The following is a 24,622-nucleotide window of genomic DNA, read 5'->3' on the forward strand; positions in this document are numbered from 1 at the left end:
CTATTCAGTGCAGTTATACAATAATCAATTCAATACATTCAGCTAAAAAAACAGAGCTAGGAAAACAGCAGGATGCAAAGAGATACAAGGAAAAAAATTTTAATCATAAAAACAGTTTTGTTCCCCCTCCAACAAACCTCATTTTCTCTTTTTTTTTTTTTATTAGGGATGACTTTGAAATGAAAAGTATTGGCTTTCACAGAAAGCGTTTTCCCTGAAAGCTTTGTTACTACTTCTGTTTTAAAGAACACTGACTGCTCACTCCACAGTACTGATCATGGACTGCTGACAGAAGAATTGGCAAATTTATTTTGAAAGACCCTGCCACAAATCTGTACCTCTGCTGTTCTTGCACTGCAATAAAGGCCCAGCTTAAGAACAGAAGAATTGCCAAATGTAACCCTGGAAAAGCAGGAATTATGCAAGCTGGCTTGTTACAGAAGGCAGAAAAATAAAGACATGCAACTAACCTTAAAAAAAAGGTAGCAGTGTGCTCAGAATTTCAAACCCAAAACCAAGATCATCTTAAAATTATCAATGGTGTTGCAAAATCTAATCAACTTGTATTCTAAACAGCAATAATCTTGAGTACATATACATTCTGTAAACTAAACACCTTATTATGATCTGGCCTAAGTTCTTAAGTTTAAAATCCCTTCCCCTACTTCATCCTCACAAGAAAAAAAAACAAAACCACACATCCCACACCACACTGCTTTTTCTACTCAAATCCTGTTTACAGAAGTTCCATGATTTTCCATAACCTGTAGCTTTCCTCAACAAGATTTTTAGGTTAGGTGAGATATAACTATTACATTCAAGAAAAATAGCAAAAGCTGCTTTAGAAGTATTCTCTTGCGAACAGAACTTTAGTCCTAACCGTTTACAGTAATAAAGTCCCCCAAAATTTAAACACAGAAAATTCAAAGTGAAGTACTGAACAACTAGCTTTAAAGAAACAAACAAACTAACCCAAAGCAATAGCAGTCTTTTCTCGAAATGTTATTACCTACTTTTTCATCTTTTTTGCATTGTATTTGACTTGGTAGGATGCTTGGATTAATTTGTCTGGACCACTGTCAAACTGATGTGGAATGACCTTTTGAAAGTGCTAAAAGCAATCAGAGCACAAGATTACATACAGTTAGTAGGTGCAAAGAAATATACACACTACACATTTCAGGCATCTCTTACAATTATATCAACCTTAACTTACCTGTAACATTCCTTCCATGTCAAGTTGCAGTAATTCTGCTTGGTTCATCTGAAGTAGAGCTAAACCTACTCGAAATACAATCTCTAAACCCTGAAAACAGAAGTTAAAAAATAACCAACAATTATTCATGGCATTGCCAACAGCATAGGATGATTCTATTATTTAGTTCTATTATTTACTAACATTGGAAAGCTCATCCAGTTTCCTAAACAAGGAAGAGGGAAATTGAAAAATCTCTAAGTAACAAATTGGTCCCAAGTTCCTTTTTTGCATGAAGATCAAGGAGGATGTCAGATCCTCCTCAGAGAGGCTAGGGCTGAGGTAAAAATATCTTGAATGACAGTTGTTCTTTATGTGAGCTTTATCAAAAGCATAAAACATATCTAGTAGAAGAAGGGAAAAAAGGAACAAAAGATAGGTACTTCTCAAAAAAGGATATTTTAATTTCATATGTGATACAATGCAATTAACTATTTAAAGAGATGCATAGGAATACCCAACTCAGGAATGTCCAAGACACTGTATGTAGAGTGTCAGCTAAGAGGATCCACTTTTGACTTAATATTTCCTTAAAATATTATTGCAGAGGAAGGTTGTAAACAGATCATAAGCTTCGGTTTGTTACTAATTACAACCACTCAAAGCTCTACCTCTAAATATGCTTTCAATGTTATACTAATAATGCCAATGATTAATTCTATAAACTCCTTTGGCTACTCACCATCTTCTGTGCAATGGTTTTGCCAACATTCCCTCTTCCTGATCTCCTTATCCCCATGGAACTTTAATTTTGGCCTGAAAGCAGAATTACTTTCTACCCCAAAATACTGGAAAACTGATGTCCCTGTTATATGATACCACTGCATGGCATCCAGAACTTCTGACAGATAGAGTAACTCTTCAATAGGCTTCGAGTACAAAGTTGCAGTATCTACAGTACAGTATCTACATTCAAAAATGTAGTTGCTCTTCCCAGAGAAGCTATGTGCACAAAAAACTTGCCCTACAAAACAATCTGTTAAGCATAAGGCCTGAAAAACAAGGGTACTTGAGATTTGCCTATCAGAATGGAATTCATACTGCTACCCAAATAACTGCTTTTAACATCTACTCTTGAAATGCAGCATGTGAGTATTGAGTAGTTACCTCAGACATAAAGATATCAAATATTCTTGTTGCAATTGGTAGTGGAAAAGTTGTAAGAAAGATAGTTAAAAACCATGATGATGCATACATAGAAGTGTGGAAACTCTGAGACTGAAAGTGCACATAAAGCTCTGGAAGATACTCCTGGAAAAGAAAATGAGAAAAAATATATGTTAAGCTTTTGCCAGTAGTTTTTATTATGCACATTGTTTTGACGATACAAGAAAAAAGGTAACTTATTTAGCACAGGCAACAGCTATATAAAACACACAACTGGAAGTGTTATTTGATATGAATGTGAAAAGATAACATTATGAAAAAACATACAGTTCAACCAAAAAGTCCCAGTATATAATGCTCTACAGTATTTCTGCACTATACAGTACAGATTACAAGAACACTTCCTGATCCTAATAGTCACAAACTTCTAAATCCTTAAATCACACTTAAGAATGGGCTAGGCTACAGAAAGAGCTGGAGAGATCTAGGGTATAGCCAGATCCCCATGTCTTATCATTCACTATGTGACACCCTCATGTTAGGAACCATATTACAAAAACACAAGCCTATTTTTCTGTCACCTTTTTTTTTTTAAATGGCTATAAATTGACTATGAAGATATGAATTTTGAATCTCGAATCCAAAAAGGATTAAACATTCACATGCCTAAACTACAGCACCACAAATCCTCATGCTTCAACATTTAAAACCAGACAGTCTGCCAAAGTTTAAAAAGTACATCATATAGCCACATGGATATACTTCTGAAGTCCTGAAACCAGCTACTGGCAGAGAACAGCTTATTAGTCAGACATGCCTGCTCTTTAAGTGTAATTTCCAAGTCCATTATTACTAGTTACTGAAAAGGAAGTCCAATAGATTTCTGTATGTACCTGAATCATGCATTCAAACTGGTACATACAAAGGCCCAGTTCAGCCATGCTTGGTTTGAAGAGTTCTCGTAGTCTGTAATCTTGCATTAATTTAACAAACACGCAAAACGCCTCTTCTTCTGGCATCTATATTAAAACAAACAAAACACAGTAAAAACTCAGGAAAAGTAAGGATAGAGTGGGTGATGGAGAGGGTTTACGGTTTTGTTTGCTCTTTTTTTTTCCTCTGTAAAAAGAGGTATTTATAGCTAATTACTCTAATAACCTATTTGTATATACCAAATCCTACCTAAATCCTATCTAAACTGAAACAGAGGTCTGCAAATTCCTTATAATATACCCTAGCTTATAAAGCAAAAGGCAACTTGAGGATTATAAAATTTATGAAGTTTAATTTGAACTTAGAGGAGGTTCCATGTAACAGAAACGAAAGTGAGAATTTCATTAATATCTTAAACAACATTCTGTAATCCTATCTTAGCTCTGGGAAATAAGTGTATTCTCTCACCCAGAAAGGTAGTATCTTCCTGGTAAAGACAAGACTACAGAGAGTAAGTCTCATTTGATTTGCAGAGTAAGTGGTAGCCCTTGACAACTGCGTTGTAACAGAAATTATTTTAAAAAATAATCTAAAAAACCCCCACCCACCACAATGACGCATTCTAGCTGGGATTTTAAACGTTCACATTTTAACACCACGTTTACCTGCATAAGCAGTAATCCAACTATAAAAGCGCTTCCTTGACAATATCCAACTTCACGATCCACCAAAGAATAAGCCTACAAAATAAAGTTTTAAGACTCTGAACAATTAAAGTCTCATTATTAGTGGAATGAAATAATAGGGCATGCTATTATTTTGCTAATAACTTGGTCTTCCTCTCCTAAATCCAGAGAGGACAGACATTCTATTCAGAAGTTTTGGTCAGATATTTAGTTGCTACCTGCAGCTATGAAGGAGTATGAACTTTGCTCTCTGATGGCTTTGAAAGCACAAACTAAAGCACACCTAAAAAAAGCTTGCAGTTTTTACCTACATGAATTTGCCAAGTATACTAAGGTAAGAGAGAACTGGCATACAAACTGCACAGCATTACCACTTCTGCAGGAGACCTGACAGAGAAACACTAGTTCTCTTCAGAAAAGAAAATCTGAAGTTTTATTTACAGGTGGAAGAAACGTATTGGTTTCCACGCATGCTGCACCTTCATCCTGGAATTATAAAAGTTACTATGATTTAGAAACCTGCTAACTTCTCTGTAAAAATTGTGCTATGGAAAAAAGTCTTTCAAAATTTAAGCTCTGGTACAATGGAGGCAATACAACAACTTAATTTTAGGACTGTGTTCTCATTTTGTGCTTAGGCACTAGGTGCTGCACATTAGCCTGCATCTGCCATTTTCTGTTACAATATACAGGTTCAGAAACACTTAAACCTTAAAAAACACTTAAAAAGTGCTAGTTCTGATTTACAGTGTTCTCATTGTCAACACTGTTTACCTTGCTTCACAGTATACTTTACTCCATTATAGTCTCAACAGTAACCCTGTGATTGTTTTAATGTATGTTTAGTGGGCAAATGTTTTAAATCTCTTATAAAATCATTAACTATAGGAATATTTCAAAGCTATCTTTGAAACTGGAATATAATTTGGTAAGCAGAACTAGTTTAAAAAACTAGAATACATGTAACTGACGCAAGTTCAGTTACTACAATGCAAATTATTTCCAAACTTCTACACACATTCGTGTTAAATTATTTTCAAGGACTGAAATACTGTCTTACCTTCATTACATTAAACAAAACCTCCTGTCCAAGGCTGTCTTTCTCTTTAAAGAAATCATGTTCAGGGTATGTTCTAGCAATATCCCTTCTTATTAGTTTCTCACATGGAGATGTCATCTTCAAAAGCTCTGAATACTGATCCTTTATTGGCATGCTTTGAGCACTGCATAACAGTTGCCAAACAATTGCTCTGAAATGATGAGGTATCCCTTTTCGAACAAGCTCCTAAAGCATAAAGAAGGATATAAAGTTACTGCTTGCTGAAAATAAGCATAAGCCTAAAAAGCATAGCATTTCAAGGAATTCATTTCCTCACAACAAGAAAATGTTCACAACATGTCACAAACCAATCACGTAGTTCATGAAGTGTAAGCCTCTGTTGTAGCCTGATAGATTACTGGCAGCTAACTAAAGTGAGTCACATCGTTTTAACTGGCTAAATTAGCTAATAAAAGCAGTTCTTCCCCTGTAAGCTACTTCAAAAACCTGAGTATTAAAAAAGTATATACTTTTTTAAAAAGAACTCCCCTGACCCAGAATTTAATAGTTATTTTTCCACAAAATAGTACTGAAGACAACACCCTTAATTATATTTGTAGTTTAAAATACAATAAATTACTGGTAAAAAATAATCCCAAATACAAGTAAACAATAAAGTGGAACTAACCACAACATAGCCAATCAGAAAAAAATAGCACAATACTACTATTGGAAGTTACTTGACACACTTCACTGATGCATCTAATTTCACTGGTGTGCCAGTATTTCCAAGTTCTCTTTTGTTTTAAGAAAGTATTTAAATTTATTTTCTGACACTGTACCAAGAAGATGTACCAAGAAGACATTAAGTTCACATCTACTGAACTAACTTTACATTCCAAAAAAAAAAACAAACAAACACAAGAAAAACCACCAGCTAAGTATCATACAACTCAAACCTTCCCAGATAAATAGATCTGAGAACCAGATTTCAAGTTTGGTACTTGTCTTTTCATAAAGCACAAGTAGGAAGTAGTTTTGTTGCTTGATCTGAAAAAACTGATGAAAAAGTACAAGTCAGGGAGTTTACAGACTTAGTAGTACTTTCTGCAACTGGGATCAATCTGACCTAGAAGACCCCCTCTTCAAGGCAAGAAGGTTCCCTTCTTGTTTTAAACCTTAAGAACTGTTATTAAGTACGCTGTCTCCTACATAATAGTTTATTTTGCTCACTAGTATTTATTCTGAAGCCAGTCATCTTCTATTGTGCAAAGCTTCCTCTTTTTCCTATTTATCCAAGTATTTTTCCTACTTCTCCAAGAAGGAAGATACCAAGCCAGAAAGACTAGTTAATTCAGTGATACTTTCAGAGACACTCCTGCTTTGAATTACTTATTAAACTTGAACTCTGCCACAGCAGCTTTACATCACTGACCTCAGCTTTCTAATATCCACAAGATATCCAGCCATTTTCAGAACCATCCTAGTAATGTCACTTCAACTATTTGTTCAGTGTATGACACAACTGTGACACCCTATATTATTTCCTACATCTCCAACTCCAAGACAAGCCTAACATAATAGCTAGAGACAGATGTGGAAAGCTGATATGTCAACAACACACTATCAGATTGCAGATGAGTCATCTAATAACTCAGAAAGGCTAAAAATAAAAACAAAGCATTAGCAAGTAATCCCTTGCCTTAAGTTACCATGCACCTCCTTGACAAAAATAACAGGGTCAGTATCTTCATCATTCCTAGAGGAAACACACCTAGGAAAACACACCTACTAACTATCACTAAGATAGTATTTTACATAGTATTATGCATACTGTAATGCAGGATTTGTCTTCTTTCAGAATCTCCCCATAAACAGGAAGCACGTTCCAAAGCAGAACGAAGACACACAAATGGAACTTACCACATACATAAGAAGGTATATACACCTATGCCTAAAGCTTCAAGAACTTACTAGCTATCTAATAACTTCAAACTAGGTTTCATAGTCAAAACAAAGAGATGGTTGTGCTGCTAAAAATCATACCTACTAGTACCATCCTGAAAAAGGTATGGATGTTCCCATATTCCATTTTAATTGCAGGATAACAAAGCTTAGGTTGACTTTTGACAAACACAAAAACAAAAACACACCTGAGAATTATTTAACAAGCAGTGAAAAACTCACTAGCAATATATTTAAATATTTAGTAAAAGTTAGTCAAACACTCCCTAAATGATACTTGACCAGCAGTAAAAGTGAGTGACACATTACACTCTAAAACGTCCACATGCAGGCAGTTCAAACACTGAACTCTATCCAACCAGATCTACTTATTATCATCCCACTTGTGTCTTTTTCTTTTTTTGCAAGGTTCCTGTGGCCTTCCTTTCATGGCATTTTGGGAACACCTTTCCAGAAACTGTTTTCCCTATGCAAGCAGAAAGTCTTGAATTCATTTTCATCCCTTGTTTCCTCTCTCAAGTCATGTTCTTTCTTCACAACTGCTTCACATAAAAGATACTTTGCTTTAGTCCATTGTTCTGCCTTCCCACAACCTATTCACACACACACACACACTTCAAACTGCTCAAAAGACCTTGAAATTTGTATTCTGCACATAAAACTACTGACTACAGCCAATAAAGAACCAAAGCAGAACAGACTGCCTATGAACAAAAATCCCACGCTGCTGTACTTGCTGCTTCTGAAACACGGATATGTTAAATGCCTTAGATGCTTTTTAGTTTAAATTTGAAGTATAACTGAATTCTGCTGCTGCATAAACCCACAACTGACCCAGACTGGACACACACTGGTCACAATTTGTCTGGTCCACTCAGAGTTCAGAAACTGTGTGTTCTTTCACTTAAGGTCATCCCTGGGGTCAAGTTACTTGGCACGCACAATGAAACTAAGTTCCTATCAGATCTTCATACAGTAGAATTAAGTCCTCTAGTGATAATGTTTTTAAAGAGATTGCTGTTCAGTGGGAAAATAATCATAGCATCCAGCTGTTGTATTACTAAGTAGGTAATTCCATTTTGAAAACGTAGTATATCTCCCCGTGTTCAAGGAAATCTCTCATTACAAGTATGCTGAAATCTCTGGTATGCATCTAATTTCATTAAGACATACTAGGCAAAACCAAAGCCTAGTAATGGTCATGTAGGAAGCACAAAGTCTTAGGAATTGAAGCAGAATTAATCAGAAGCTTCTATTACATATTTATCTAAAAGAATAAAGCCAACAGGAAAAATAAAAAGCTATCACTTATATCACATTACAAATATATCCTACAAAAGCTGTCCAGCTACTACCTTAACTTGCTTTTCTTTCTTTTTCCGTACATCTTCCCATTCATTCACAATCCTCCCCCACAGGATCCACGAGTCTTCTTCAAGATGGCTGAGATTGCTAGAAGCTGATGAGCTAGATACAAGAGAAGATCCACTATTTCTTCTTGACCCATTTACTGATCGCAAGGATTTGCTATCAGTTTCCAGGAGTCTGCAAAGAAAGCATGCAAAAAAAAATTAGACCTTATCACAGTATCATACTATTAGTAGTTTGTTTACAAGCCAGTTCTTCAAACTCTTAAAGAATGCATCCAGAGGTTCAGCAGTACAGTTTTTCCACCCATACTAAATTTGAAGAGAACTGCTCAATGTTACTGTTTTTTCTTGAGTTCAAGTAATTCTGAGGACAGAAGAGCACCTCACATTGCAGTCTTTCAAGAAAGGAATAAAAATGCCTTAAAATGCATCAGCACTAACAGAAGTGAGATTTTAATACAAGTTCTTTGTGATCTCATGAACTAGATCTTAAAATGTGAAAAGATCAAATTAGAGAAAGTACAAAAGCATTGCAAGTCCAACTTTTTCACACATTTACCAACTAGAGATTAACAGTCCTACAGGAAATATTGATGAGTTTTATTTTAAGGTGTAAGTACCAGCAAGAGGATTTGATTTTACTAGCAACAGACCAAAAAAATAGGGCTGTCATGCATCACTCTGGCAAAGAGAACACAAACACAAGCAAGTTAAATATCCTTACTCAATATCCTAACAATAGTGTCAAATGTCAAAAGTCCTAGAAAAGACAGTAATTTTAAAGTAAAGACAAAAGAAGCCTGCAAAAAAGCCACCTGTTGACACATTTTTCATTATATTTTTGATGACAATGTAAATACAGACAGAATAACTAAAACTCAAAGCAATTTTAGAATGCCTGAAGTTTGCTGACAACTGTTCAAATTAACATGGTGTTTTCTAAGTGCATGAGAGAAGTCTCAGACCTAAAGAATATGAACCAGGCAACAACAGCTGTTAGTACAGCTAATGAATGGGTAATTAAAGCCTGGAGCTCAGACATGAGAACTTCTCTGATTATCAGGTAGCAAGGTATATTAAAGATGTACCAAGTGCTGGACAGGTTCCTACAGACTTCAGGGCACTGACCTGCGCTGCCTCCTATAGGGAAGATGCAACCTCAGTGCTTCTGCTTTGGAAGAAGAACAATTCACTGATTTCCCTGCTAGCTGGCTGCTATGACCATCAGTTTTGCAAGGAGGTAGAGACAGATGGGGATCCATGGCAAAGAGGCCTGCTCTGTTTATCCTCAACTCATACCGAGCCCCATAAGCGGGGGAAGGTGTTTTTTTAAACCACATGTTAGCTAAGAGCAAAAATTGAAGAGTAACTTAAAAAAAAGTGTTTTGCTGTATCAACAGTTTTATTTGTTCTTGAACTTCCAAGAATTCTACCATCTGTAAAGCAGACAGATATGGTTGATTAACTTCTCATGCATCTGCACAAAATCTAAAAACCTTCCAGTATTTTAGCAAGGCCAAGTCAGGTTTTAGATATTTAGTAAGTTACAGCCCTTCTACACAAGTTTTGGAGTACCTACAATTCAAGCTCTCAACCAAGGTAGAGTTATTTACATTATCTTTCCCTGCACCTAGCTTTCACCTATTGTTTTTTTATGCAAATTAGGAAAAATGTATTTTCATTAATGAAAATAACAACAAGTACCGTCTCTGCAGAAGTACTTCATTATTTAGAGAAAGGTTAAATAGTATGGCCTTCAAACAAACTTCAAGCTTTTTTTCCACAATTGATTTCAATTTAGTTCATATTAAGACAATGCAGAAAAATCTCATTTTGAGAAAAAAATCAAAAATATGTTTAGAAACCTGATTTATGCGTAATGAAAACATAGTTTGGAATTCCTTTACCAGCCTGGGCCAGTATCAAAAGATCAAAGTAATGAAGAGGAAAAACAAGCACAGAAGAAACATTATGATTATAAATACAATTACAAAAACCCTTATAACTGTAAAAGGCTCTGACTAGTTACTTTCAGTTTTCACAGCTTCTGATAAAAGTTATGCCAGATTTCAGTAATTTGACCTTACCTGGATAAGCTCATTATCCATAGATTTAAAAACGGGAAACTTGTTATAAAGCAAGTAGCATACAAGTTCCGTGGTGTTCAGTGACTGTTTTCTTTCACCTAAAACTTCATAAATGATTTACTAATGCCAAACAACTCCAACAGGACTCTGGACTGAGCTACCTCACTATTCTGAGGAGGCTTTCAGTATAATTGGATTATAGAATCCTTGATACCTTCATAACTTGATACAGTTTGAGTTCTTTCAGTTTCTAACTTGTTTAAAAATTCAAATTCTTCTTATTCATATGAAAGTCAACAATGGAAATGAAACCTTTAAAGTTATCCATCACCAGCTATTCTTCCATTAAGCAGAAACAAGAACTTCCCTGTGTTCAGAGTACAATTCCTTGCCAAAGTGTCACTGTGCTAAAATGCAGATTCAAACTGTTCCTAAACTATAGTGCACCTCACATGATTAAATAAACGAAAACTTGGTGCTCTGAAGTATTGTATCTCACAAGAAAAGGTACATTTAATGTAAACTGATAGGACAGACTTTGATTAGAATTCATCAACAAAAAAAAGACTAAATATAGGATTGAACAACAGATCTAGCTTAAAAAAAATCAAATGAAACCCAACAAGTTTTCTTAACTTTTACTAAATGCAAAAAGCTAATGTGAAGAAGATTAGCAAGCCCAAGTTCACATGCAGCTTTCAACAAGCAAACTAGTCTAACTACAGGGTGTAATATGACTACTCTAGAGGCAGAAGCATTATGCCCTAACACAGATAAGCAGTCCAAAGAACAGATATTACTGCTTTTCATATATAAGTTAGTCCCTTGGTCATGAACAGAGCTGAAAACCTCAGATTAAATGCCAATTAGCTTTCTTCAAAGAACTATTTACCTCCATTTTTTTCTTCTTTTAATAAATTTTGAATTGCTACTAGCATGGTAAAAAAAAAAGTTACACATAATACATCCTCAAAGGAGCGACCATCCCATAAACCATAAGGAAAGAGGATGAGGTGGTTTAGGAGCAGATTTCCATTCTTCATCAAGAACTTCCCTGTAAACTGCATTACTATTAGGCTGCAGAATATGGATATGAGAGAAGGCATGCCAGAAGACAGTGGCATTAGCCCCTCCTTCCAGTTCCTCTTCTCCTCTACTGAAAGTTACTACCCTCACACCTAAATCAGTAGAAGAAAACCACAAGTACCACAGCTGCCTCACTGCAAAGTCCAGCAAGCTAATAGATGCTGGAGCAAAAGCCAGTTTGAGCTCAACTGTCAGTCTCTGCACTTCCCTGAAGCACAAGGGACAGCAATCTTCAATGGAAGGCAGCAGATAGCTATAGAGCTTAAGTCTGAAAGCTATTGGAACTCAAATTTTCCTTTACCGTCAACCTCTCATAGGCTACTAAAACATACTCGTCAAATATAACAAAACATTGCAAGAGGCCAGATAACTTAAAAAAATCACGCCTCAAGAGCAGAAATAAGGGTTCTAGAAATTCAGCATTAAGAAACCATATGGTCCAATTTTATTTCTGAATGAGATTGTCAATTTGCAATGACTGTGCAAGTCAATAGCAACTGATCCAAACAAAAGTTGGATCTTAAACACAGATGGTGCGGATAAACATACAAGCATGCAAAGGCTGCAAAGAGAATGGCAGCCTATGCAAAAAAAAAGTCCAGAAGAACAAGAAAGACTAATTAGAGATTTACCTTTCATGAAATTAAGGTATTATGCACCAATCACCATTAGCATACCAGCAGAATGCACCTATTATTTCTTGCAAATAATAGATAGTTGAACACTGTCTCCAGCCACATGACATTGGAGAAGATGCAAAGCCTCCTCTATTAATTGTACCTGTACTAGATTAGATATCCTGATCCACAGACTAAATTACAGAACACAAACTGAAAAATTTTGTTTGAGCCGTTAAACTGTATAAGTAACAGAAGAGCAGAACTGCTATTCTAGTGTTTCCAACTAAATTTTATAAACTAAATTTTACCCCATGTAAACCAGTAAACAAGTAACATGCTAAAGACTAAATTTGAGCATATTGTATAGTGGAAAGCAAGAAAACAATGGGATTCTGAGGTCTTTCTGATTTCAAAAAGCCAACAGGAATATCATTTTTATTTAAGAATGTGAGTTTATACAAGAGTCTCAACCCTATGATACTCTATTTTAAATTGAATACTGAAGACCATGTGGCTCCAGCGTAAGTTCTTCAGATAAGAGGCTGTTATAAACACTCCTGTAAGACTGGAAGAGAAAGACACCCTCGAACATTCCACAAAAATAGAGCATCTAAAACACACATCTCAAGAACATCAATTCTTTAACTTAGGGGCCTTGAAATGAAGGTGTTCTGCCATGAAGTTTTTACCCAACCTCCTTTAACAGAGTCTGCTGAAACTGCAACAACCCAATTTTAGTCTAAATTACTATATCCTGAAGACCAAGGTGTTTTCCATTCACCTGTTCTGTTCCTCAAGTTTAGCCAGTAATTCTAAGTCGTCTGGACTCAGTTGTGTTGGTGAGGATGGCGATAACGCAGGCGTAGACAGAGTGGTAGAGGAGGATGTAGTGTGCAAGGAGGCAGATGGACTTGCCACCTGACTGGCCATTTGACTGACGGTGTGCGATACGGTGTTCTTCACCCATGAGAGAGTAGAGCTCAGCTTCCCTGCAACCTTGTCTGTCGCCACCTGTGGTGACAAAAAGAAGAGGTTGCAACAGTTGTTTTTTCATCTTTTCAGTAAACCTGCTGTCACTGAACAGAGGAAAAAAGATACAATATACATAAACTGACATTGGGATTATTTACTTTTCCAAAACACTCAAAGCTGTCAGAAGCAATACAAGGAGCAAAAGCAATAAAATAGTACAGAAGCAGTGACATGCAAGTATGCTGCTAATACACAAAGAAAGACAGAGGAATTTGTGATGTATGTTCAACAGCTGGTTTTTGCAGTACATACTGCAGATCAGTTAAGACTTCCCATTACAAAAATGAATAGAAACAAAAGCTTACTTTAAAACATCTTAATAAACTAAAGACAGCACAGAAAAATGTAGAAAAATATATAAGGAAGCAGTCAACTACTTCACTGACGGGCACTGAAGCAGAAGTGTATCAGCGTAAATACCCCAACCACCCTGGCTTCTGTTCACCTTCATTAACCCCCTACAGTGACAGAGCAGAGAAGCAGACACCACATTTCTAGACTACAAAGTAAAAGATCCTCTAGCATCTGCAGAAAACAGTCACAAAGCATTTAAGCCCATTAATCCACAACTGCTCCTGACTGCCTTCCATCAGGCCTTGCACTGCCAGCTCTTCTGCTTCCTGACTTTCTCATCAGGTCATCCCTGCACAAACAAGCATCTGTGAGCCCAACCCCACTGCCAGCTCCCAGACAATTCTGGGGCTCAAGAGGGGTCAGGGGCACTCTTGAGAGGTGCAGCTGGAGCAGAAGGGAGCTCTGAGCTCTGACCAGGGGAATCCATCTGTCCCTCTGCTTAGCAGGGGCTGATCACAACCGCACGTGGACTGCAGTAACGCTGGTCAAGGACTAAGGAGTAATGCAGCCAGCCTAGCCGGTTCTTTTGTTGATTTCTTCACTGATCACTAGAGAAGGAAGAGCAGCAGCTGCTGGAGATATTTTCTGATGAACGCTCACTACACCTTCCTTCAGCCACCAAAGGCACAAGAGACCTTGACCTACACTGATTCACCAGCTCAGCATGAACCAGGGTCTGATTCCTGTCCTAGCTCAACTGGAGACAACCTAGACACACCTGAAAAGAAGAGCAAGTTGCCTAGCAAATTTTTCAAAAACAAAACCAGGTTGAAGAGGAAATTCTCCTGAAGCAGTGTTGCTGACAACTGTTAATCTTCTGACTTCCTCAAAATAATGACTTGCTCAATGGTTGTCACAATTCTTCAATACAGCTTATACAGTACTTGCTAAGATTCTAAAGACCTTGAACAACAGGAAAAAAAATGCTTCCCAAGGTCCTCTAACAGAATGCAAGTAAAGCATAATTTCAACTGGAAAAAGTAACTCCATCTCAGCACAGCAGCAGCTAATGGACAGCCCTTTTTAAATGGAGAAATAGGAACCTTTGCAAATCATACCAAACCATAAATCCCCCCTTTTCATACTGCCTTTCAAATATTACATTCAAGTGTGGGATGGCAAAACTGTTTTTGATTAGATGAAAGCGCTCACAGCCAAAAAATTAGATTTGATTCCCACAAGCTCAAATCAAGGGGAGAAAAAAGCCTTCCAACCACCAGATCATTGTACAAAGTATTTGTGAGATGTAGAAAAAACATCCTTTAGAAGGCATAAACGCATTAGCCAGAACTAGACACCAACCATGCCTTCACTCATTGCATCACATACCCTGAAGCTGTGATTTACAGGAATCTGTCTTCTGTGATCAGAACACATAAAAACCAAAATGCACTTTCATCTACTTTTTCATAGTCTAAAAGACCATGCCTTCACCTCCAAAACTTTATTTCTTATCCTCATTCGTCTTCCATCTTTCTCATCCTACTTATCTACAGTATATCCCTAATATCCTCCCCATAAGACATTTACCCAGCAATTTTCTCTTCATTTTTTCCTCTCACCCTGAATAAAACATATTGCTTGAAAACGTACTAGAAATCCAAAACATGCTAGGCAAAGAAACTCAAGAATAAAATGCTTCACTAACGAGGTATGCTGTTAGCCCAAGTAGCAGATGTCCACACAGCAAGTCTCTACCCCTCGATCAGCCAGTCAGGAACAAAACACATCCAAACCTAAACGGAATGGAGATATCTGCTAACCTAATGCTTCAGTGTACCACCCAAGCTTACTCTGCAACACAGGCATGCTTGGGGATGATCAAGTTTTCCAGGTGCTGTGAACGTGTGATGCTGCAGGATATCTGGGTCAGGGATGGCAAAAACACCAGTAAGCATACAAGCATATGGTTTAACACCTCTGCTTTAGAAATGTCATGTTGCTTAGCACAACATTCTGGAAAGACTGAAAAAAGCCAGTACTGTCAAACCTTTGATGTTTTCTGTGGTGTTTTTCAACAGTCTCCTCACTCTCCTAAACACATTTCTTTTAAAAGCTGATTATTACTTAACCAGCCGTATTTCCATAGGCCTACAGCCATGCCTCCCTTTCGCAGAGCATCATTGATGTAGCCAAGTTTCAACCATCCTTCCATTTGCTACTCTTTATTATCGTGGCAAAGGGTGCTCAGCTGTTTGCAGCAATACCAAGGACAGCCAGATACTCCACAGCCTATTCAAAATCTTAACAGGAACACAGCAATAAATCTAGCCAAACATGAAACAGGACTTCTGCCCTTGCCATCATCCTCTCACAAGGCATACTACACCTATGCTACATCCACTCTGTTCTGCCTTTTCTTACCAGTGAAGCACAAACACGTGGGGCTGCTCTGCTTGGGGCCCTCCTGTGCTGCAGCAGGTACCAGAGGCAGCAGCGAGGCATGCAACCCACCAGACTCTACTCACCACAACCATGAAAGCTCTGTCCCTTTAGCTAGCCAGCTTCAGCAGGACGGTCCTAGCTGACAGCATTGGTTGCTCAGCTCACCTCTGCAGTTTACCGGCTTCATTGATCTCCTTTAAGTTACATTTGAAGAGGTAACCAACAACAGCTGGGATACACACCAAACCAAGAGCACCGTTGATCAAGCCACTACCTATTATTTCACATTAGCAAGACCACTGTGTCAGTCCATTTTAGGAGCACATCTTCTTCCCCCAGAGGGGTCTCCCTCAAGAGCCTGCTAACTAACCAGACTGGGAATACAAGCGCTGCTTGCAGGAACACCGACACTTTCCACCAAAGAAGGCCAGGTTTGCAGACCAGCAGGCAGGATCATGCCTACTTCACCCTTTGCAGCACTCCAAACTGAGCAGACAACTCGGCTCCAAACCAGAGTCATTGAGGCTCCAAGATGGAGGAACAGCGCAGCTGCTCCCAGGTTGCCACAGAGCTTACGTCCAACAGACGAAGAGCACAGGGAGAGCTCATTTGCATCTGCCTGCCTAAGACCAGGTAGATACCTCCTAATTAAGTGCAGGAATTTTGAGTTTGAAAAGATCAATCTTTAAAGAGACAGAGGGGAACAAAACCAAACAATGGCTAAACCACTAAAGACCTTCTAGCCCCCTGCAGGTTCCAGTGAGAAAACAGCCAGCACTGCTCACCTACCTGGTCAAGCACCAGGCAAGGCACAGATCTACGGCTGCTTCTTTAAGCTACAGCAAAGGTAACAGACATTTGTATTGATCTCTGTATAGGTATGTGAGATGTGCACTTTACGTATGTCAACTAAAATACATGAACTCAGCATCTCAGCTTTAAGTTTAGTATCTTAAATCAGCTGCTGATCAGTGCAATACCATGTTAGGTTTGAGTTATTCCAAATGAATACTGCAGTGGAACAATAGATTTAATATTTTATGTAAGGCCAGCTCTAGATAGACCACAGCATCCCACATCACGTATGTATTATCTAGTTATTTTTGCCTGAGAATCCCAGACGTATGCTGCAACACCCTACTGTAAGCCCCAAAATGTTACCATCATATTTGCTACGCAGACAATATTTGTTTAGGAAAAACAACATTGATTTAGACTTATTGACAAAAATGATAACTGAACTCAATGTCTACAGTGAATTAATATCTGCATTCTGTGCTTCCCTGAAAGCAGCACGTATTAAATCTTATTATCTTAATTACCTGAATTATTCTCTCAACTATTCTTATCACACAAAGGAAAAGTAACTGCAAGCCTTATACAAACATTAATATGTATACTATATGTATTTCACATCCTCTCTCTATCCTTTCTTCTCTTCCTAAGAGAAAGAGGTGGGATCCTAAAAAAAAAAACAAACAAGGAAGTGGTTGTGTACATGGTTTTCAAGCAAGTTGTATAGCATTCCATAAACCCAGTCTACTGCTTGCTTCAAAAGGTAACAGCATTCTAATAGCTGAAGAATAAACTAAACTGACTCAGACAATGACATGCAGGAGATGCAGCTGGTGAATCAGCTTGTTATAATGCTTTCTGACAATCTGAAATCCTAATTTAGGACTCCAGCATGGTTTCACTATCAGCTTCATCTGTACCTTCTGTACAAGAAATTCATTTAACTGGTTTCAGCCTAAGTCTGAGAAAGTCCTGATTTACTCTCATATGCCCAAGTTTTTCTTGTAATGTCACCTACCAACAGTCAGGAATATCACCGCTGGCATACACCAGCTTTCATTCCGTTTGATAATCACCAGCTCTCCATGCCTTTCTGATGTAAACAACAAGCAGACTAACATTTTAGACTGTGTAGATCTAAAGCTAGCAGGAAGCTCTCTGTAGTATCACTTAATAAATACACTTTCTTTAAAGTTGTCTTCAGGCTTTGGTGTGCCTAGAATATCTAGAAACAAAGCTGCAAGTTCACAACATAATCTAATATATAAGGTGTTTTGAGATGGTACTTAATTAAAAATGTTGCAGTGACCCACCAAAGGTTGAAGCCATTGGTTAATGATTGTCAAAGTTCATATAAATAATATTTCAAAGTTGTACTGAACTCCGTTTATTTCCACAAACAACTCCAGGTTTTTAATTACCTCTGAAGACCACTGTCGTTTACAGTCTCTCAAGTACTGGCCAGTACACCAGCTGAGAAGTCAAACCAAGGTGCTTTTGCAAGCACTACCTAAAGATGACCCTTTATCAAACAAGTTCTCTCTCAAGCCTGGCATATGAACACTAACAACCTTCAGGGAACCATCCATGCCTTCTTTCACAGGGTAAGGAATCTAGATATGGCACCTGAGTACAAGATGGACAACAATGCCTCAGATCTATGAAAGGAAGCACTGAAGGACTACAGTAAAAGCTTTATGGGGAACTTGAAGGAATTTCCTTTGTTTCTTTGTTGTCTTAGACCTCAGTTTGGAAAACATCTTTGTGCTTCTGAGTGCCAAGCTACATGCTTATCCTCAAAGGACTGTCCCATTGGCTAACAAAACAGGAAGAGTCATAGATCAGTCGGCTGAAATCAAGAACTGCAAATTCAGTTTGTTCATGAACTAGATTGGAAGACTTTGAAATGTTTTTCAATAAAATGCAAGTCAGCCATTTCACTGGAGTTCAAGTATCAACACGTTTCAAAAAAATAGCATAGCCTGAAGGACAGACATGCTTCATCCTGAAAGCTCCTTTCTACAGATTTTACTTTCCTACTCATCCCTTAATATCTAGTTCCTTTAATGTTGCTTTCAGCCAACTTTCTCCTGGAGCAGTGCCAGTACTAGCAGCTAAACTACATTAGGGTGAAAATAAACAAAAGTACATCAGTGCACTTAAATTTAATAAAAGCCTTAGATCCATATTTCATAAGTCAGAAACAACTAAGTTACTTTTTAAAATAGTCACTGAGCCACAATGAAGACCAATGCTTTTGATGTTACTTTTAAAGTATACAAGATTTACAAGGAGTTAAATTGGTAAGTTAAAAGGATCAAATATTGGACAAGATAAAAAATACACCATTCTATACAACATTTATTTCTATATACTGGCAGCCTGTTTTCTAGGTTTAGTTTTCCTTATTTAATTGTGACATACATCACAATCCACAAGCTAGAACTGAAATGCTTATCTCCCTTTTACATGGCTGTGCACAGTCCCCTTTCCCAAGGGCTGCATGAAGTGAGGTGATGGAGAACACAGGCATGGCCTTACAGAACATGGTAAAGTTTACAATTTTATTACTTACTTACTAGAATTTAAAACAAGTTAGATGACAAAGACTGGCAAGACCCTCCCCTCAGGATACTTCTCTTCTTTCCTTTAATTAATCAAGTAAAATTAATCAACTTCCTATCAGTTACACTCACATTCAAACATGTAAATCAGTTCCAAAGTGACTGACCAGTAACCACCCTTACTTGCAAGCTACAAGTTCATCACAGCTTGCTGCTGCTGACAGAGTATAAGAAAATGTAAAACTTTTAGAAGTGAAAAGCACAACCAATTTAGTAACTTCCAGTTTCAGGAAGTTGTCTAAGCTATCCACAGTAAGCCCAGCAGATCTGAATAGAAGGACATACATCAGTACCCTGTTTCTAGTAACATGATCCATGCCAGCATCCATAGCCTTGCTGTAGTATTTAACTTTGCCCACCGATTTGCTTCGGATATCCATGACTTGTCTTCACAAGCATTTACAGTATAACTCAAAGCAAGCAGCCTTTTATTGTTGTAGAGTGTCTTCCTCCATGCCACCAAAGTCTGTAGCAGTGCTCCTGCAGTTTTTTCTGAACACGCCACTTAAATGAAAGTTTTTCCTCCAGTTAGTGATTAGAGAAAAAGAAGCCTGCTCTTCAGAGAAATTACGTTACTCATAGCCAAATGAAAAGTTATTTTGATTGTTTAACCACTGAGTCTTATGCTTTTGTTTAGAAATAAATGCCTATTCACTTCTTTTGTAAAGATCTGTCCAAAAAAAAAAAAAGGAATAAAACTCCCAAGTCTATATCATGGTCTGTAAGTGTCTTATGGAACTTTAACTTGCATCCTCATTTTGTCTTTAGAAATATCAATCACAATTCTTTTTCCACATGTCTGGGAAACACTAAAGCTTCAGCCAAATCCACGAAGTCCCAGCATTCCAAGGCAAAACAAAATCCAACAAAAATAACTTTACTTAATGAATGTTGTTTTTAGCTCTGCTGTTTCAAAGAACATTTAAGTTGGAACTTTTTTTCCCCATGTCTGAAAGCAGTCTGCCATTCAAACTACGTATGCATCAAGAATCTGTGAAAAAGATTTAAAGTTAAGTTCTCCTATACAGTATCACCCTATGTAGTGATATGGAAAATACACATCCAGAACGGTTTTTGGCTAGCTATTATTTTTTTTACATCCATTTTAAATGACATTCAATAGTTTTACTCTAATAAAAATAACAGTAAGCTCTTCTCATAACATCCTCTTAGTTACAAGTGCACTGTCAAGTTCTGACAATAGCAACTCACTATTACAAGACTGGGCCCATCTGCCAGTCTGAAGAAACCAAATAAAGAAAACAGAGTTAATGCACTATAAGATACTGGTGAACTGGAGTTCTGTATCACCACAATAATTACACTTTCAATGTTTAAAACAATTGATCAAGAACATGTTACGATGCTGTCAAGCAGGTATTTAACATTATATTAGGGAGACAAGTAAAATTTGTTCATACAAAAAAAATAAAGATTTGTGGTAGTGCCTTTTGGCTGTTTCCCAAGTTGGGAACCAACACAGAAAGATTAGATGCCCACAGTCATTCACGGACACCACCTTATTTTTAGTCCAGAACAAAGCCCAACCCTAGCACTGTACTTTAACCCCAACTACACTGGAACTGCCTCACCAGGTCTCAGAAGGATTACTTTTACAGAAAATCACCAAAGTTGACCATTAATAAAGCCTGAAATAACACAATGACCACCATACAATCCCGGTCAGTGTGACCAAAAGGAGATCACATTCTTCATTACATGAATCCTATAGCAGACCAGACATTGCCTAGGCCCTCCCCAAAACACCACTTCAAGGCTAACTGGATAGTTACCAGAGTTCACAGGAAGTTAAACAAATTAGCAGTAATCAAGGACAAGCTAGGATTCACTAAAGCCTCTTGCCAGCACGTAGTTTTTGCTAAAGTGCACACGTGCATTCAACGAAAACATCATGACTGAATGTGAACTGAGCAAAGCAAGGCAAGTCCACCTACGTTACTACCCAGCCTCCTGCCCAATCCCCAGCCCCCTTTTATTCCAATCACCACTTGCTGCAGAAGGATGCACTTGAACTGTAGACAGTTAAGCAGACAAGACTATAATGAAAGCATGACTGCATTCCCCATTTAAATTAATCAAAAATGTACCAACAGATGATACTGTTTTTTTACCAGTAGATAAGACACGGGGTTTTAATTCAGCATGCCATCTACACACTGAGGTGACAGTCAAGAACTTCAGAGAACACATCTAACAACTCAAAGTTCTAAGCAACTATAATATTTACTATTTGCTTTTATAGATATTAAAAAAAAATGTAGTCATATCGTGGAAAAAAAAGAATTCAGAGTGTATAATGAAGGCAAGCAGGAGTTGATCGAGAAAAGAACATTCAGTCAGGATTTTCTTTATTGTTCATCTTCCCAGACTATCAGCTGAAAGGGTTTTTCTTTTTAACTATGCCTTTGACAAAATGGTAACTAAAATATTAAATTCTACTGGGACTCTTCCTTAAGCATTAAAAAAACCTTGTTACAAGTTAATATATCAGAAGGAGCAAGAGAATTTAAACATTTAGTACTATCTAAGCATAGCCCAAGATGGCTTTTATTCTTTTACACTGTTGTAATGGAACCTTGAATTAGCAAGGTAAAAACTGTTTTTCAAAATTCACTGACAAAGGACTTTTTTTTTTAAATACTCCTCCATTTATTATCAGTCTTACCCAGAGACCAAACTGACAGCAACTGTTTAGGCATATCACTTTCCCCCACTCCTCCTGTCAACTTTGAAAGGCTTTTCTCCCATCTATTCCTTTCCACGAACATTTCCACTCTCCAGCTATCTCTTGCTTATTTGTTCAAAAACTATCAGACAAAGGTACAGAAGAAAAACGCATGGAGGGCAGTGAAAAACACGATGAAACCCAAGTCACTAAACTCTACCCCAGGAAGTATCTAAACTTCAGCATGCTGGAAGCTAGGAGGAGAAATAGGAAGGAATTAGGATTCCCATGTTTAGTCATTTTCTCCAAACATCTGCTGCTCTCAGAGGCACTACTGGGCTGGGTGGACCTTCAGGGACCCACTCAACAGCTGTTTTCATCTGAGTTTAATCAAATTCAGGCAATGCTGACTCATAATACCCTGTGCTTTCCCCCTGATCATGTCCCTCTTTCACTACCATTTATTTCCTCTCCCAACCCTTACTTGAAAGAGGATTTATATCTAAATATTTCAAAATCAGCCTTAGATCTCGATATACAGTTGTGTAAATGTAGAGCTGTACAGCCACAATCAAAGCAGAAACTGCAGGTTAGAAGGTTACAGAAGTAATAAGATATTTATACAAAACAGCTACCAAAAAAAAAAAAAACCAAGATACTGTTACCTTCTCTTTCAGCCACATAAAGTGCATGGAAGAAAAAAAGTTTTTTTGTGGGGGAAAAAGACATCTTTTCAGTATTTTCTCAAATACTTTTGTAGAAAAGTAGAACTGAACATTGCCAGTTCTTCTCCATATGGACGTGACTCCATCCTACATCTTTTCTAGATAATCTTGAAAAGAAACTGTGCCAAGATGATTTGAGACTGTTTTAACACAGTCAGTGTTAATACTGGCTCATGTTGGGGTTGGGAATTCAAAGCATTACAGCAGACATGAAGCTAGCATGCAATTGCTCTCTGGCCAGCAAGGCAAAAAAACATCAGAAATCCGACATAACCGCATGAAAACACGGGGCATTAGAGCTGCCACGAACAGTGAGTGGCCGGAACACTCAACTGCTTACCCTTATTATATAATCTCGGTTATGCAGATGCGGCAGGAGGTGCTAGCGAGACCTCCGAAGCAGCAGTTGAAAATTGCATCTCAAAAATGAAATGTCCAGAAGCTCCAGGTTTAACAGCACCCCAATAACAATAATAATAAAAGAATAATAATAAGAGCCCCCCTCTCCCGCAAAACAAATCCGTTAACACGCCCCGCAGGCAGGAGGTGCCCCCTGCCGCCGCCCCCGGGGCCGCCCCACGCTCCGCACGCCCGCAGCCCCCTCACACACATACACACAACCGCCTCAGGAGAGCCCCCCGGCCCCGGCCCGCTCGGTTCGGCTCGGCCCCGCCGCAGCCCCCCGGTCCCGGCCGTTGCGGCCCAGCCGCCGCGCCCCGCCTGGGCCCCGCCGCGCACCGCCCCCGGCCCCTCAGCCCGCCCCAGCCGCGCCTCACCTTGGAAGCGTTGCCCGCGGCGGGGAGGTGCGGGCATCGGTGGGCCCGGCGCGGGGCGACAACCTCCGCTGACCCGCTCCCCGCCCGCCTCCCTGCCCGCCGCCTGCTGCCTCCGGCGGCTCTCCGCGCTCCGCCGGCGGCGGCAGCCAGGCCACGTCCCTGCCGGCAGGGCGCAGGCGCACTCCGCGCGCAGCCGCCGCCGCTTGGGGCAGCCCCGCACCGCCGGGCCCAGCAGCGGCCTCCGCCAGCCCGGCCCCCGGAATCTGGGCTCCACAGGGCCGGGGGAAGTCCTGCTCCCCTGGGCTGGTGTCTGGAGGAACACCGCGTACGCACACCTGGAACTGGGAGGGGGAAGCAAAGAGAACGTACAAACATGCTTCCCTTTCTGATAACAAACATTACCAATAACAAATATTTCACTATAACACCCAAACCCTTAGTTTTTACCTCAACGAATTCAGAGCCTCTGTGGATAGTAGCTCTCGTTCCAGCAAACATTGCTTCTGAGGTGTGGGGGGAAATTGGCCCTGAATTTGTAAGCGGCTCGGCGGGGTAACGAGCCCAGGTGTGGGGCAGCCTGCAGGGTGGAGGTGTGGGTTAGGGGCTGGTTGGGACTGCGCTCAGTTCCACTGGTCGTGTTCACCACCGGGACCCAGCAGGCCAGGCCTGCCCTTCTGTCACCATCGGGCCTTCCGCATCCAGGGGAGCCATTGCCCAGTGGTAGCCTCATCAGCAGGCAGGTGGTTGTGTGGTGGGGAGCAGACAAGATGCTGTGCTCAGCGAGGGTTGCTTTTATGTAAAAACTGAAGAGTAGGTAGAAACCTCAGCTTTTCAAAATCCAGGCTTAGTTCGATAACTTCTGAAGCTAGTGGTGTGGAATCACACTGGTGCTTGGCTGACCCTGGAGATTTCTTTTTTCTTTCGTTCTCCTGTGGTTACTTATAGCAAATGCATGACTTTTAAAAATACTGTTCTGTGAATAAAAATTACTGGTTTGGTTTATCATTTGTAAAGTGGCTAGGTGGACAAATGTGTCAGGTACAGAGGTGCTGGCTTTGCGCGCTTCTCTCCAATAACACCAAGCGATGCGATAGCAC

At 39.0% G+C, this 24,622-nt stretch overlaps 1 protein-coding gene across 10 annotated transcripts in view; it reads right to left on the reverse strand.

Moving 5' to 3' along the window:
• The window catches only part of EVI5 (ecotropic viral integration site 5), a 77,115-nt gene extending 52,987 nt beyond the window's left edge, over positions 1–24,128 (reverse strand). For 3 of the 10 annotated variants that reach the window (XM_067001589.1, XM_048067058.2, XM_048067061.2), the window contains exons 1-9: positions 23,526–23,687; positions 12,930–13,159; positions 8,341–8,530; positions 5,042–5,266; positions 3,961–4,035; positions 3,256–3,381; positions 2,363–2,506; positions 1,217–1,306; positions 1,014–1,111 (exon numbers count right to left, since the gene is read on the reverse strand). In XM_067001589.1, coding sequence (XP_066857690.1) covers positions 1,014–1,111; positions 1,217–1,306; positions 2,363–2,506; positions 3,256–3,381; positions 3,961–4,035; positions 5,042–5,266; positions 8,341–8,530; positions 12,930–13,078 — 1,097 coding nt within the window. In that variant the 5' untranslated portion in view covers positions 13,079–13,159; positions 23,526–23,687. Of the gene's footprint in view, positions 1–1,013; positions 1,112–1,216; positions 1,307–2,362; positions 2,507–3,255; positions 3,382–3,960; positions 4,036–5,041; positions 5,267–8,340; positions 8,531–12,929; positions 13,160–23,089; positions 23,192–23,525; positions 23,689–23,972 lie in introns of those variants that run through there. The other 7 variants (XM_048067060.2, XM_067001590.1, XM_048067057.2 and 4 more) reach the window with 4 other exon arrangements.
• Positions 24,129–24,622: the final 494 nt, after the last annotated feature.

Source organism: Anser cygnoides, chromosome 8 (assembly GCF_040182565.1).
Source record: "Anser cygnoides isolate HZ-2024a breed goose chromosome 8, Taihu_goose_T2T_genome, whole genome shotgun sequence".
Classification (NCBI taxonomy): domain Eukaryota; kingdom Metazoa; phylum Chordata; class Aves; order Anseriformes; family Anatidae; genus Anser; species Anser cygnoides.